The sequence below is a fragment of the Sebastes umbrosus genome, chromosome 4, assembly GCF_015220745.1.
Source record: "Sebastes umbrosus isolate fSebUmb1 chromosome 4, fSebUmb1.pri, whole genome shotgun sequence".
NCBI lineage: Eukaryota > Metazoa > Chordata > Actinopteri > Perciformes > Sebastidae > Sebastes > Sebastes umbrosus.
In genome coordinates, this window is record NC_051272.1 from 15,014,741 (window position 1) to 15,031,404 (window position 16,664).

Consider the following 16,664-nt stretch of genomic DNA (forward strand, 5'->3'; position numbering starts at 1 on the left):
TGTCTGACTGGTCAAATTGCTCATTCTTTGTGTATAATTATCTACATCATTATCTATCATTTGCCGGTCTATTTACAGTGGCTCAGAAAGGGAGAGCAGATGTTTAAATGTAACAACAAAATCTGAATTTAGAGCTTTTTTTATTATTATTATTTCAATCAAATATCAGATGAAAGTCTTTGAAAAGTCTGTTTTCCGGTGTGGATGGTGTCTGGATCATGTTGTAGGCGCAAGGTAGGACAAATCCAGCTATTTTAAAAGTTTTCATTAATTAAATCTATTGGTTCAGCGACTTCACCGTCAAGTCTCGATTACACTTAATATCCTCCTCCAGCTCTTCGTCATCATGTATCTACTTCAGTCTTTCTCCCCACTCTGCCATCATCATATTACTATATTCTCCTTTTTGATATTTCACCATAGAGCTCACAGCAGCAGTGATGAGAAATCCTTTTTAAGCTAAATCAAATGTCATTGCTGTTGACATAGACTTATTGGGTTGATGTTGATTTTTCAGGGCTTTTCAATATATGTGAAATTTTCTGCCAGCCCATTTTTAATATTACAGAAAAAATAGTATGTGCACTTTGGGGCTCCAGTGATTTATTGGAGTGATATTAAAATGATTTTCTATATTTTTATTTTGACTGTAGGTCACGCACAGTATTGCAGATTATATTAAGTATGATGGTATTACTGTACCTTTAAGTATTTAATCTAAATTAATGGATATCTTCGTGATGCTGCTTTGTAATTAGGCAGAGGTTTCTTCTGTGTGTTGCCATATAAATATTGAGTCTGTCAAGTCAATCTGTTGTCTCGGTAAAACAACAGCATGGGCAGCCATTAATGTGTGTTTCTGAAATTCTATGACCGCCTCTTCATTTGGGTCTCATACAAACACACGAGCGACTTCCTATTTCCCGTGCGCACATGAGTGTTTTGTATACCTGAGAGCAGACATTTAACCTTTGGGCCTGTGTCCAGCTCCAGAGTTTGTCTAACTTGTGTTGCTAGTCAAAACAAACACACTGGCTGTCCATACAACACCAGCATCTATTTTCAGACTAGTGCAGTAGGACAAGTTAAAAATAAATGTCTCACAAAGAGAAAACAGAGAGAAGGGTTATCGTTATTAGCCGCAAGAATACCTCTGATAATCTGTTTTACAGTTACAGTATGTGGTTTCACTTGTAAAGTTAGCCCCCATGAGCAAAAAAGTCACCCTCTGATTGTTATACATGCTGTATGTGATGTGTTTATACTTTATAACGTCCTCTTTTATAAAGTTAGGGACGTGGTAGGGCTGGGCGATATGGCCAGAATCTTCTATCACGATATAGGTCATTTCATATCTCAATAACGATATATATCATGATATAGCATGTTTTTTTGGTAATTAAATAAACAAGTAGTCCACAAATAACCACATATTAAAGCTTATTTTTGTATACAAATTAAAAGTACTGAGTAATTTCTCATTTAATTAAGAAGTTTAGGGCAAAACAGACAACATTTTCAAGTGTTTCTCGTGATGGAGCGCGATTATTCATGCTCATAAAGTTATTTTTAGAATGATTGATTTGACCACGGTTCACAGCGCTGGGCTAACCCATGATGAAATGCACCACATAACGTTAGTTAACGTTACATTACCATTAGTTGTATGGCCAGTCGACTCATCTAATGGTAAATTAGCAAATTATGATTACGTTACTTGCGACTGTTTCATTAGAATTAAATGACATGACGTGAACAAATGTAAATAAACGTGAATAAACAGCATGAATAAAACTTAGATAGATTTTCATTGGCTATGGTGAAGACGCCAACTCGCATAATCCCACGCTACTTCATGACATCATCAAACTACTCCTTTTGTTATTGTTTCGATTGATAGCCCCGTAGTGGCAGAAATGACATATTGTGCGTTTACGAGTTTGATTTCCCGAGAGAGTCAGTATGTGCTTGTTATTATCAGTTTAGACGACATAATTATGTAACACGATATCTCATTAAATGATTTCATCATGATATGATTCCATTGAAAGACGATAAATTATCATATTGAATTATCGCCCAGCCCTAGAACGTGGTAGTGTAAATTCTCCCGCTCATTTAATTTGTTATAACTCTCCTCATGACGTACAGCATCACATCTTAACATTGATATCTCTTATGGAGTAATCTGGTGGTGAGAGTTGTCTGATAAGTCTCCTCTTGCCACAGTGAGTGAAGCAGTATTAATGGTTCTGTTTCGAGCAACATGCTGGGTTTCAAAGTGCCCCTTTTTGTAGGACAAGGACTCCTTTTCCTCTGGGCTTTTAGTGAAAAAGGGTCACCAGTCCTCTTTTGTGGTGTTCTGAGTGTAATGAAACAGTTGTGGTAATGTTCATGCGAGTATATCACATACTGTTCTGTAATATGTGTCCTCTGCTGGAACAGATAGACAGTAATTGTTACCTGATGGCAGAGTAATGGCCTTTGATTTTTGAAAATGTAGTTTGATTATTGGAATTAAACTTTCTGTAATGAGCACCATCCCTGTTCTTTATATGGGATTTTATCCTGTAGGGCTATTCAACAGTTATCCTTTGAATTGCTGAATGGCTTAACTCCATTATCAAGTAATGTTTTTTCTTTGCATTTTAAACCTATCATGCATTACATCTCGCTGTTTTATTGTCTCCAATGTGTGATGCTTGTTACCAGGTTACTGCTAAGAGTTTTTTGCTTTTAGCACATGTCGTACTTCATCGACGTCAGAGCTTTTTTTCCACCCTCTCAACTACGTATGTCTCATTTCAAATCAAGGGTCCTTAGAGAGGACAGAACAACAAAAGACCATAAGCCATGGTGCCTTCTTCTAAACATCAGTTTCCACTAATGAGTTAATACTCTAAAATTAGATATGTTCTCACTCAAAATCCAGAAGTTAACAACACTACAGTTTATTCACCAAAGAAAAAAGCTGATTTACACATTTTTCTGTCACTGTTCCCCCCCTTATTAAAAAATGTTGCTGGTTTCTTATTTGAAGGTGACATATCAAACTTCTGCACAGAGTTTCTTGGACCAGTGCTTAGTCACCGACATTTGTTAAGATTGTTTGATAAACTACTACCACAGATAGTTTAAGGAAAACATTTGAACTGATTTGTGTGGACAAAGCTTCTGCCTTTTACTGAATGTGAAAGCAAATGAACATATTTTTTTAGTAAATACACTTCTAAAATGACTGCAGACAGGCATGGCCGAACTGTATATAACTTATATACGTGAAATGAATGTGTCATCAGATGTTAACTGTGTGTTCAACATGGTGAACATCATTTCTCTTAACCCACACCTTGGAGCAAAAACTGAACGGCCAAACTGAACAGTTTTTACTTGTTTATTTTATCTATTTTTTAAATTCCCTAAGGAATGTCTGCTACTGTACATACAGATACTTCAGTCAGTAAAGAAAGGGTAGAGAGTAGATAAATAATTGACTTCTTCTCCTTTTATGCATCAGCTTCCACAGAAATGAAGATGTCTTGTCGGTAATACGCTAGTAACACACAATTACCAGTAGAGTAAAAACAAACAAGGCAACGATGGTGAATACAACTTCAAAATTTCTCGCGTCATTTTCAAAATATCTTAAAGGACCAGTGTGTAACAATTAGGGGGATCTATTGGCAGAAATGGAATTTTAATATTAATGAGTATGTTTTCTTTAGTGTATAATCACCTGAAAATAAGAATTGTTGTGTTTTCGTTATCTTAGAATGAGCCGTTTATATCTACATATGGAGCGGGTCCTCTTCACGGAGTCCGCCATGTTACACCGCCATGTTTCTACAGTAGCCCAAAACGGACAAACCAACTCTGTTAACTTTTCCTGCTTGGGCCGGAGTCGATAACGTTACTCGTTCCCATCGCCGCCTCTCTCTCTCTCTTGCTTCATCACTCACGTCCCTTGTACACACACACTCTACAGCACTATGAAAAAAAATCCTGAAAAATGACGATGTTGCAGCTATCATTGTTTACATTAGTCCTGCATTAATGTGAGCTTAGGTTTACTGTATTTATATTATAGATTAAGCAGAAGTGCAGGGTGTAACACCAAAGTAATGTTCTGTAATGAGTAATGTAACTGCTAATTAACTCATTGCCCTAAAGCAAAGTAATGGCAACATGATGTGTTACCCTTCTGCAGCAACAGTGTGTTGGATGGCATGTAACAATGCATCACGTATAGTTTCTCAAACTGAGCTCAAACCACATACCTGTCATAAACCGTGGTGTGAACCACATGAAATAGGTCAGACATTGAGCTGACCTAATTTGGTTTGATCTAGTTACAGAGCAGCAGTGATACTAGTTATGTTAAAGATCATTAGAACCACGAGCCGCGAGTCCACCCCTCTGTGTTCTTCAATGACCTTGCGGGCCGAGCGGCTGAAATGAGACCTTGCTATCGTGCGCAGCGGCTACTGTGAGTTAGCTCGTGCAACAATCAGCTTGCCCTTGTGCCCCCCTCCTCCCACTGTGCGTGCTGTGCGGCCAACCCCTCCTGCCCAGGGGCGAGGACAGAGCAAAGCCTGCTGGGATTGGTGGGGGGGAGAGAGAGAGATGGGGGTTAGCTGGCATGGTGCCACCTTCCCCTGACTGCCTGGCCTGACTGGGGGCAAAGAGGGAGGCTGCTGTGTCTCAGATTGATGAGGACAGGTCTGTGGTCTGGGTATAGAGTGTTGCAGAACAGACGTCCTGCTGGCACATCCTGCCCTCTCTGCCGCACGCCCCCCAGCCCTCCGTACTCGCCTTATCGGAACTCCTAATTGTCCTTATGAATATTTTAGAGGCGAGCAGGAATGGGAGTTCAGGGTTGGGGGTATGGTTTCAAGGGCCCTGACAGCTAATGATCCACTCAATGACCAGAGAGAGAGAGCGGGAGACAGAGAGACAGAGGAGTAGAAACGGTTGGAAAGATTTTCAATAATCTGTATGTTAATGTTTTTGTCTGGATTGTAATTCCCTCTGATCAGTTTTTAATGTGTGCCACCTTTTTTCTTTATGTGGAGTTTTGTTCTCATTCTTTTTAATCTGTAGATAATGATGACATTGGTTTGCCTTTATCCTCAATTTGTAGTTGAATTCCCTCTTGTCTGTACTGAAAATATGCAGGCCGCTGATTGAGACTGTTCCCTCTGACTGTGGCAGCTAATAGCTTTGTCACATCAGTCATTCACCACAGTCTCAGAGCAGAAAGCTCTGAAGGGACCGCTCACTGCACAGCAATGGCCTCTTATTCAGTCAAATGGATGGGCTATTTTTAATTGGCAATCTAGCCGGTCAAATGCAGGTAATCATTTGCGGTATACAATATAGAATTTGTTATCTATCGCTGTTTTAGATTTAGTGAGTATGACTCACTTTGGATTTACCAACTAGGGCTGTGTATTGGCAAAAATCTGGCGATACGATACGTTTCACGATACAGGGGTAACGATTCAATATATTGCGATACTGTAAGCAAGGTGATATATCGGATTTTTCAAATCTGATTTTAGGAAAACCAGAAATACACCAATTTTAGAATAGGCAAAAATAACACATTTATACTGCATGCAAAAAAACTGTATGGTTTTTGCCCAAAACTGCATGTGATTATCATAAAGTGGGCATATCTGTAAAGGGGAGACTCGTGGGTACCCATAGAGCTCATTTTCATTCACATATCTTGAGGTCAGACGTCAAGGGACCCTTTAAAAAATGGCCATGCCAGTTTTTCCTTGCCAAATTTAGCATAATGGAGCATTACTTAGCCTCCTTCTTGACAAACTAGTATGACATGGTTGGTACTAATGGATTCCTTAAGTTTTCTAATTAATATGATACCAGTATCGTCACTAGTCTATCTATAAAACTGAGCCCGCTACAACCTCCGAAAAGGGGTTAAAACATATAATATCTTGATACTCATGCATAACGATATTTTCTTACACCCCTACTACTAAATGTCTGACTTTGAGGTCACAGTTCATTGTGGTCTGTCCATTGCCATTGTAGTGTCAGGTGGGATTGAATCTAACTATGTATGTACAGCTTCAAGACAACAATATCAAAATAAAACGCAGACGGTCGAGTTGCCCCCTCCCGCTGCTCTTCCTGTCCACTGTGTAACTAGACAATGGAGTGAGCCACAGGAAGGACATGAATCCAGCCTCACATCCTCATATCAGTCAGTAATGGTCATGAGATTAAACAAGATATGTCTGGGAATTACAGGGGTCTCCTTATCTAATAGCCCCTCACTCCCAACTCACAATATGTGGTGGGAAATGCAGAGAGAGAGAAGGCTTCCTACAGTACAGTAACCTAGTGCTTGGCCGTGGCATTCAGTGCCTAAAGACCGACCAAAAGAGGCTTTTATTCCCCTCAAGTGAAGACTACAGCACCACAGGGGAAAAGCAACATGATGGTAGTGAAAGTCTCTTAAGATGTTATATAAGAGCAGAAATATTCCTCAGCAGATAAAAGCCTTCCTATCAGCCGCCTCCCCATGCTGATTTCCTAGTGCGTTCACACTCAAAGAAGCCCTTTGATAAGCACATTAGATGGAACGGCCTGGACACAATGGTGATGTCATGAGGATTAGCACGCTACCTTGCTTAGTGCGGCGGCGGGCACAAGGGCTAATTCACAGCACTGCAGGGCGAGAGGCTGGGAGACCCGGCCGCAGCATAGCGACCGGTTAAAATATAGCAAAGGCTGGGATAAACAACACGCTTTAAACATTCATGTTGCACTCCACTTTTGGGACATTTGGTGTAATTTCCTGCTGTTTTTTTGCCATTACATGACAAATCATGTCTTGCTGTTGCGGGGCCTGTAATCAGAGCAGTGGTGCGCCAGTCATGGGTCAGGTGGTGCTCTGCCAATAGCGAAAGCTGCTGTGATTCAGGCACAATGGAAGAAACAGCCTCTTCATGCCTTCCTTTCAGCCATCTCCCCCACAATTTTTGAAGTTCAGCTTTTATGCCGAACCACTATCTTTCTCCTTTCACCCTGCCTTCTATTCACGTACAGTTTGTACAGCACATAAATAAGTTAAATGCAGAAAGCTCTCTTGACACAAGAGAGGGAGAACATCTGAGTCAAATTGTTTTCCAAGACTCGCAGCAGCAGAGTACGCTGCTTGGGCCCATTTCGCTGAAAGTGCTTCTCAAGAAACAGGTGATGTAGGTGGCTTATGCAATGGGTTGAGTTTTATTTTTAATCCATGGAATGATGTTTGCTTCAATTTTGCAGTAAAAAAAAAGTGAAGATAAGGCTTAAAAGTAAATCTAAGGTCCTGAATTGAGCCGTCTAAGATATGTTTATATGTTTTCATAGCAGTTCTGAAGGCACTCATTGGGCAGAATTACATGAAAAGAATTCCCATTGATGTCAAATCAAAGTGCTATGCAAGGTTGCCTTTCACCGCACTATAGCCTTCTGTACTGAACATATACTGCAAATCTGGAGAGGCAATTACTGTGCTGAATGTTCCCCATGGTTACAGCTAGGTTAATAGTCAGGGCTCAGGTGGAGATGACGGATAGATGTTTTCTTCAGGGTAAGGAAGCCTCAAGGCCTCCTGCAAATGGAAAATGTTTTTTTAAAGAGAAGTTCAAGTATCGCACAAGCAAACTGACGGACACACATGCATGCACGCACAGACAATGGTGCCCGGTTGGTTTGACGTCAGCCTCTCAGAGTCTCATTTTTATTTGAAGAGCCAAATTTCTATCAATACAGGTTTGGACTGCTGTGAGAAAATAGCAGCTGGCCTTGTTCCCACTCATCTTTGTGAGCCTCTCAGGACCTTGTGAATAGATTGCACAAGTTCCCTTGTCCACGCTCTCTCCAGCCCTCCTCCCGCAACTAAACAGCCCCTATCTTTCAGTAGAAATGCAACTGAAAGTCCCCACCGCTGCTGTATTCACATAAAGCCAACTTTACTTTTCAAAGCACAACAAACCTCACAACTTGATTCAACATTTGAGAGGCATGGTTTTTTTAATCAAACGATTCATATTGTAAAAAGAAGTTTGCTTTTTTGCATCCCGATCGTCTAGTAAGTTTTCCCCTCTTCTAGGTCAGAAAACTGTACTGTCTGCAGTATCGACATTTAAGAGCAAAGTTGATCTGGGGTCGGGTGGCCTTCAGGGCTCCATGTGGTCCCTTCTACGGCCATGTCTCTGCGCGGCTGCCTCTGATTGGCCAGTGTGGGGAGCCAGGTCTTGACAGGTGTTTGGAAGAGAGACACCTGTTTGGCCATGTGCTGATTTAGTGATCCATTTACTGGGAGCTGTGGGCAGCGTCTGTGGGACACCCAAAACATGCCAAGTCATTTAACAAAGAATTACAGCCATGCTTTCCCAGGCCTTCAGTGTTACATGCATTAGAACGCCACAGAGACGATTAACTCTTACACACCAAATGTCGACCATACTTCGGTGCCTCTTTTTGAAGATGATATGTATTGTAGTGATTCATGTAATGTATCATGGAATGAATCTGATTCCTGCCTGCCCTTGTCTGCTGCTATCTGGTTCCCGCTCGCCCACTGTGCTGCTGCAACCCCTCCCGAAATGGCTCGGGCCAGTGGGTGCGGCGTACCGAAGGCTGGCCAGGCTTGTTGTGAAAGTAGAGCAGCCCTGCCCATCTCACGCAGCCGTGCCCGACCAGTCCGACCACCATATTCCCATAATGAGCAGGTTGGAACCTAAATTTGCAGGTTGAGATCAGATCTTTGGCTCACTGGGGGGAGAAAGTGCATAGTTTAACCCCGGTAAACACAGGCCTTTCAGGACCCTAACTAAAGAGGGTTCGTTCAGTAAACAGGAAATGAACCAGCAAGGCGTTTTCTTAGAATGAGAAGAATGCCACTGCTCTGTACCGCACCAAACAGTAATGCATCTGTGGTACAGTGCTGGCCATTCATTATCCTTCTCTCGCTCTCTCGCTCTCCTCTGGGCATTGTGGACACTCATGTTTGAAGAGATGTGGGTGCTTTTGCTGAACTTCCTTATTTCTGTGCACGGCGTCATATTTTTTTGTAGATTAACATTGTTCTTGTGCCCCAAAATGTACATCCATAAGAAATTGTATGCACGTGAATGCATGGTGGATGGAGTGAGCAGCGAGGGATTTAGCATCATCTGGTTTTAATGAGCGATGGTATTATGCAGGACTGTTATAAAGCACATGGCACAGGTTTTAGGAAATACATTGAGGTTGTGGTGAGCAGCGCTGGGTTAGCCGCATTGTCTGCACAGACCTTAACGTACTGTCACATTGCTGTCAGGATGTAGCAGCTGTAGAAACCCCCCCCCTCCTCCCTCCCTCGCCGCACACACACTGCACATGTGCACCACACACACGCCCACTCACACAGTCTCTCTTTCACACACACACATTTTCCACTTTCTTGGGTGATGAGACCAGAAACAGAGAGTAAGGTCTCATTAGTGTGTGTAGGTTCCTCACTCTGACCCCTGCATCCACCGGAGTCGGCGACCTTCCTGTAGACACGAGGCCTCCGAGGCAGCCCACAGACAGGGCAGGGCGCTGCCGAGGACCTGCACTAGTCTGATAGAGGAACCTTGAGAGCCACACATAAATCATGTTTTGATGTGCACTGCCTTGATATCACATGCTGTCACATGCTGTCAGCGAGTCTTGTTAACACCCGCTATTCAGAGCTGTAATGAGGAGCAGAGAACGGCCCGTAAGAAAGTGAGCAAAAATGAGCACAGCGTCGCGTTTGTTTGTTTAGTTGTGAGACGCGTTTTGTTTTTCTCAAAGTTAAAATAGGCCTCTTTATAACACCACAACACACCACCCTATGTACTTATGAGCGCTCTGCTTTTACAATAATTGCTCAATTTCACGCTCAAATAAGCATCTTTGACCACATTTGATTATCCATTTTATTCCCCACATGCATTAACTTTGATAAGATCCCAAGAGTGACAACCGTACTGAATTACAGACCGGGACAGTCTTAAAGTGCTCCGCTGTAGGATCTTCTTATGCAGGGGCTTCTTCCAGCTGGTTGGCTTATGATAACTGAAACATAATGAAAAATGCAAAGACACACTTGCAGCAAGAGAAGGGAGAACAGAGAAGGGATGGAGGCAGGGAGGGGAGGAGAAGAAGAGCGGAAAAGGGAGGAGGACAATATTTTGTTTCCCTGAACACTTGTGAAGGGTGAAAGGATATAGAGTGACATTTCAGTTTCCCCTTGGTGCAGAGCTACAGTTTAGCCTAGCGTCGGTGTAGCAGCTGTTCATGTTGTGCTGCAACAAAAGCAAGAAATGAAGGACAATCATACAGTAGATTTTTGTACATGTTTGAATGATATTATTCCAGTAGAAAATGTATATATTAGGTAACAACACAATATTGTTTTTTTTCTCTTCAATTGTGCAATTTCCTTTCAGAAATTGAGAAACAAAGGCCATAATGACTGTGCTAGTCCCGATCCTGAAGACTGTTTTGGGCACAGCCCCCTCATGGACGACCATTTCGGCAAACTAAACGAAGAGAGTGATTTAATGTACAAGCGCTGTGGTGTAAGTACTTCCTTTGTCCCCTGCTGTTTTGTGTTGATTCCTGTCTTTATGTTGATGTTCACTACAGGCGCTAAACAAGAAAGAACACAGAGGTTGTGATAGCCCGGACCCCGATGCCTCATATGTCCTCACTCCTCACACAGAAGAAAAGTATAAAAAAATTAATGAGGAGTTTGATAATATGATGAGAAATCATAAAATCGTAAGTACTGTAAATGCAACGTTTTTGCTTGGCTTTGTGGCACAAAGGATTTTCACTCTTTTTTTCCATTTAACTTTTTCCTCTTTTTGTTACTCCCCCCCCTAGAACCTCTGTCAACTTCTTTCAGAACTACTCTAGCTTAATAGTAATGCCCCCTTCACTGGGTGTGCATTTGTTTTTTCTTATGTTGATTTGTTCTGCAACTGATATTTTGGCACACCCTGATAAGATCACATTTCATGTGAACAGGTGAAATGTTGCATGCTTCTGCTGGAAAGATTACACCCTAGTATCATGGTCGTGTTATCGTAAATCAAACAGCAGTCGCTATTTAAACACATGCACAGTAAATACTTACTCACATATAGTGATAGTTCATCATGAAGATCTGCAGGTTCTGTGATTTAAGGTTTTTTCCATCTAAAACCTGATTTTTTTATCTCATAATGTAACAAAAAAACAAATTTAAAAAACAAATCATAGTTCCTTTATAATATAATATTTACAGTTTCTCCTCTCAAATCTTTCTATTACCTCTCTCCCAATGCATTCTGGCATAAAATATCTCTTACTCCTGAACAGCTCCAGCATTAAAGTGTTCCCAGAGCACACTAACACCACACCATCATTTAGCATCACCCCTCTAAAACACCACAAATCTTTTGTGATCTTATCATGCGTGTTAATATTAGAATTGTGCAAGAACACAATGCTTACTAAGCAGTCGTTTTCTCTATGTCCCTGACATGAAGAGCATCACTTTGCCATTAACAAACTAATGATAACACCCGACTGGCTCACTGGATAATGCTATGATGAAACGTTCTCACTGCCACCTGTCATTCTCACTTATGCTTTGCACAGTCAGCACTTTGTAGGTAAATGCAAGTGAGTCACGATTCTTGTAGCTGTGAATCCCCGCCGCCCCTCTCTTCTGCGCTGAGAAACACGTTACACGATGCTGCTGTTTCAAAAGGCAATAAGTACGTCTGTAGTGCTGACTGCTGCAATGCCAAAGTGATCACCTGAATGCATGTTTTGTTTTCTGTGTTTTCTGTGTGTTGCGGTAGCACTGAAAATGTGTGTGTGTGTGTGTGTGTGTTCTTTATGTACGATGTTAATGAGAATAAACTTTTTTTGATGGTTATATGGTGTCACTCAAAATGTTTCCTAAAATAATTTGTTACAAAGCAACAACCGAGTTTAAAATGCGCAGTATGTCCTTGTTTATTAAAGCAAACCCTCAAGGGTAGCTCTCTGTTAATGATGCCATGACAACCACTGACCCATCAGACTCATCATTAGACCTTGGGTTTTGAGTGTGTTTGTGTGTAAACCTCTGTCTGTGTGTGTTTGTCTCCTTCCTGTAGCCCACAGCATTGCCTCAGCAGAACTTCTCCATGCATGTGGCAGTGCCCGTTTCCAATCCTAATGCCATGTACCAGCCAGGAGGGACTCTGGGCAGCCAGGCGCTGGCAGCGGCCGCGGCCTCTCTGAGCGACAGCGGGATGCTGTCCCTTCCACAGGCCTCTCTGCACAGGAATGTGGGCTCAAGTGGAGGACCCCAGAGGCCCACCAGTGCAGGTTAGTAGACAACAACCCCAGTTAATTGGTCAAAGTGGTGCACAGAGGATCATCCAGACCACTCAGAGCAGGATTTATTTAGTTGATTATAGCCCATTTGTATGTGATTACATCATCTTTCTAAGTGTTCCGATAGCATAAATGTTTTGTTTGTAGAACAGTTGGACAAGTCTAGTGGTGCTCAACCAGTAGGACATTAGCTTAGTGTAGCGTAAAAACTAGAAGGAGGGGGAAACAGCCTGGTTCTCTCCAATGCTAAAAAAAACAACTAACTCCCCCAAAGACCAATTAACACATTATATCTTGTTTGTTTAAATGTGGCATTTTGACAGGTGATGGTGCTTTTTGTATTCAAGCACATGTCCCACACAATGACAATGTTTTATGTATCATCGATTTAGATTTTCTCCGGTGACCGACTGGGTCGAGAATAAAGACAGACTGGGTTGAGTATAGTGACCGACTGGTTGGAGCGGCGGACCCCAGTCAAAAGCACCCAATTGCAGCCTATGCAGTTTAAATAGATAAAATAGAATAGATAGATAAAATGTTTGCCGTGGGTCCTAGTTTAAAGTATCACACACTATCAGGGGGGTAGGGACACTCTGTCAGTCATTTTGAAAGACACAAACACAGATGCAGCAGACACAAATCTCCTCTTGTGCTCGGGTCTATTTTTATTTTACAAATTAACTGCAACTTTCCTAAAATTATAATAATCTGTTTATTTTTCTTCAGATGGCTTTAATGACATAACTAATAATGTTTTGAGAAGAAATAAGTTAACATTTTGCTCTGATGGTTGTTTATTACAGTCGTTTATTCTTGGGACCCCAGTCAGTAGTCCTTGTATGTTAAATATGTTGGTAGGATGAGGGTTAATAACACGGAGTTACACGCTGTACTACTCTTAACTGTTTTTTGGATGAACTGAATGTGTGCCCAGCATTTCTCTCAGAGTCTTCGCTGGTTGCCTGGCAACTTCGCAGTGACGATGAAACTACCGAGAGCCACCCAGCCAAGAAATAGTTACAGCACATAACCCCCGTAAAATCACAATGCTTTTGATTTTTTAACTTTGGTTGGAGCAAGGCTAGCTGTTCCCTCTTGCTTCCACTCTTTATGCTAAGCTAGGCTAATCGCTCCTTGGCTCTAGCTTCATACTTAGCACATAGACATGGGTCTGGTATCGGTCTCCTCATTTAACTCTCTGCAAGACAGTAAATAAGCGTAAGAGTTTTTTATTAAGATGGTATTGGTTGTAAGGCACCTAAGGTCAAGTGAAGTCATACTAACATCCTTTGTGTGATATGTATTTTTTCACACCTTCTGTATCAGCATTGTGGAAAGTATAATGTCATTCTACGCTAGTACTGGTATGACTGGTCTGACTCAGTCGGCCCAGATGACTTTTTGCAAGATTCAGCTACACTGCATACGACAGAAGTACAGGCAACAAGGTGTGAAATGCCTCATTCAAGATTAACCACATTATAAGAACTGGCTGACACCTACCCGTACACAGGGGGTTTACTTAATGGTTATTTTCCCACAATAACTCTTCTTTCTTGATTATTCACCGCTCTATCTGTGTTGTTTTTATGATGCATATTGGAGCAGCATATTTCAAAAGCTAAAAACATGCCCAGGCTCATGCAGCGTACTTGCATTGCATGCTTGATTTAAACCTGCAGTAGGCAGAATGTTTTTGGCATCACTGGGCAAAAATTTCATAATAACCTTTCAGCATATTGTAATTCAAGTGTTCTGAGAGAAAACTAGACTTCTGCACCTCCTCATGACTCTGTTTTCAGGCTTTAAAAAATCTATCCATGACGGGAGACTTTGGCCAATCACAGGTCATTCCAGAGAGAGAGAGAGTTCCTATTGGCTGTTCATTCAACGGAGGCAGCTGTCAATCACTCGCGCACTCCGATCAAACGGTCAAACTAGGCAGCGCTGATCAAATATGAATCAATATTCGGTTACTGTAATGCCTATTTCTCACCTCAAATGTTTTCAGAAACATCCATATCTACTTGTAGTGTACTGTTTAGCTGTAAAATGAGAAAGTTTTTTCCGGCTGGTGGGCGGTGTTTGGTAATTCCTCAGCTGATCTCAACATGGCTGCCGGGACACAAACTTTCTCATTTTACAGCTAAACAGTACACTACAAGATGTTTCTGAATACATTTCAGGTGAGAAATAGGCATTACAGTAACAGAATATTGATTCATATTTGATCAGCGCTGACTAGTTTGACCGTTTGATCAGAGTTTGCGAGTGATTGACAGCTGCTCAGAGACAGCAGCTGGACGGCAGACTCCAAATCAGTTCTGATTGGTTGTTTTCCTCCAGTCTGTGAAATCTTGCAGATGCCATTAGGAGCACCGGAGGACACAGAGACACATGATTATTTTTTTTTGATTTCCTGTCTCATGCTCTATTGTCAGGATATAGCGACTGTTTTATAAAAAATACTTTTTTTAATCATATTTGCTCCAATTCTAGCTCAGTGCTGCAGTGTATCTCTTGAAAACGTCTACTTGGTAGAGTTTTCATTTGACTGTTAAGAGAGGCTCCGGTACATGATTTCCAAGAAATGTTCCAGGTGCAGATGCGTCCTCATCGTGGAATTCTGCATTAACCTCCAACTTTATAAACATAATGAAAACACCATGCTGAACGCAGCTCTACGTTGCCCTCTTTAATCCCATATTGAAAATCTCCCCACCAGTCGGACACTGGCGAGAGCACAAGCCTCCCTGTTTTTTTTTGCAAAGACAGATCTACATGACATTTTCATGTCCGGTCTGGCATCTCCATCACATGCTCTGCTAGCTTGCAGGAGGATGCAGATGGTTAATCATATCACTCTGTGCATCTCATTAGGTGGCATGCTGGATACCACAGACCTTTCAGTGCCAAGTGGTGTGGGCTCCAGCCCAGCGGGTAAGTCCTCCCGGAGAGATTTATTAGCTCTCTGTAGCTCTGCCCAATAGGCCTCCTGCTTAGCACGCGAGCTGGATGGTTGCGTATCCATCTGTGATTGGTTCAAGACAGTTGTCACTAGCATTGACTGATGCCTGACTATATATTCCCCTGCATGTGAAGGGAATACGACTGTTCCTCCTCTCAACAGAGGAAACATATAATATGCTTGTTAAATGCATGTGTGAGAGATGGGAAATGGCTCAGCAGCATTCCCTCAGTGTGGCGTTTTGTGCTTGAAACCAACCTGAGCATAACCAGGCGAGGCAATTAGCCGTCCAACTGACCTTGGCAGGTAAATAAACGCAGCGTTTCCTTTAAAGTTGTCACCTCCGCGTAGCCCTCCCTCATCCTGTTTCCTTCCCTCTATTGACAGGTGCATCTGTTTCCCCCCCCTCCCACTACTCAGGCAGCCCTTATAAGGCTGGAGAGGGTCTGTAAGATGCCTAGACCAGCATAACCCTTTAGGTATTCGGGCCATGACATCCCACTAAGTCCTCAGTACACAATGACCGGACAGCCTGTCATGGCCGCAATGTGCTGTGTGAGAGGCGAAGGCAGGTGGAGTTTAACTCCTTCCTCGTCACTTAGCTGTACTCCATATAGTATTTCTGACAAAATGCAACGTGGTGTTACGATATGGTATGGTATTTAATGTTCACAGCTTGTGGACAACCACAAGAATATAGCCGTACAATGAGATATTCGGTATTGAAAAGAAATATGAAGAGCGCCTCGGATCGGTTTACAACATTTTAGAGAGAGTGCTGTGTACGTTTTAAGTTTGGGGTGTGGTACGGGTTCAGGGTAGAGTTAGGATCCTCTGCCAGGGGGCGTCAGCGTCTGGCACCATGTGAGCATGCTGCAGCTGTTGTTTGTACCAAGTGCGTAGAACAGCGGAGACTACAGGGTGGAGAAACCTCTCCAGCCCTGCTGTCAGATGACCATTCCTGACATAGCTCTGATTTTTCACAAGTAGCAGCTATGACCACAGCAGAAGCCGTTCAAAGCGGCCAGATGGAAGATGTGCCGTGTGATTTCTTCTCTCCTGTTCGATGGTGTCAGTTCTGGAGGACTTATTATTGAGCTGATTGTGACTCGCAAGCGCACGTACTGTACAGTACGTCGATGTCACAGAGAACATTATTGGCAAGATTTTTCGAGCAAACAAATTTCAGTTGTTCTTTCTAAAATAAGCCATCTGTTGTTGTTCTTGTCTGGTTCAGATAATGGCTTTACTACACTTATGTCTCATTTTGTTACTGCGGTGTGCA

General features: G+C 42.2%; 1 protein-coding gene across 12 annotated transcripts in view; it reads left to right on the plus strand.

Annotated features, from left to right (window-relative positions):
- Window positions 1-16,664, plus strand: part of mef2aa (myocyte enhancer factor 2aa) — a 72,719-nt gene that overhangs the window by 43,542 nt on the left and 12,513 nt on the right. For 7 of the 12 annotated variants that reach the window (XM_037768525.1, XM_037768520.1, XM_037768518.1 and 4 more), the window contains 4 exons: window positions 10,482-10,583; window positions 10,681-10,815; window positions 12,186-12,399; window positions 15,292-15,351. In XM_037768525.1, the coding sequence (XP_037624453.1) occupies window positions 10,482-10,583; window positions 10,681-10,815; window positions 12,186-12,399; window positions 15,292-15,351 (511 nt within the window). Of the gene's footprint in view, window positions 1-10,481; window positions 10,614-10,680; window positions 10,816-12,185; window positions 12,400-15,291; window positions 15,352-16,664 lie in introns of all 12 variants that reach the window. The other 5 variants (XM_037768531.1, XM_037768528.1, XM_037768527.1 and 2 more) reach the window with 3 other exon arrangements.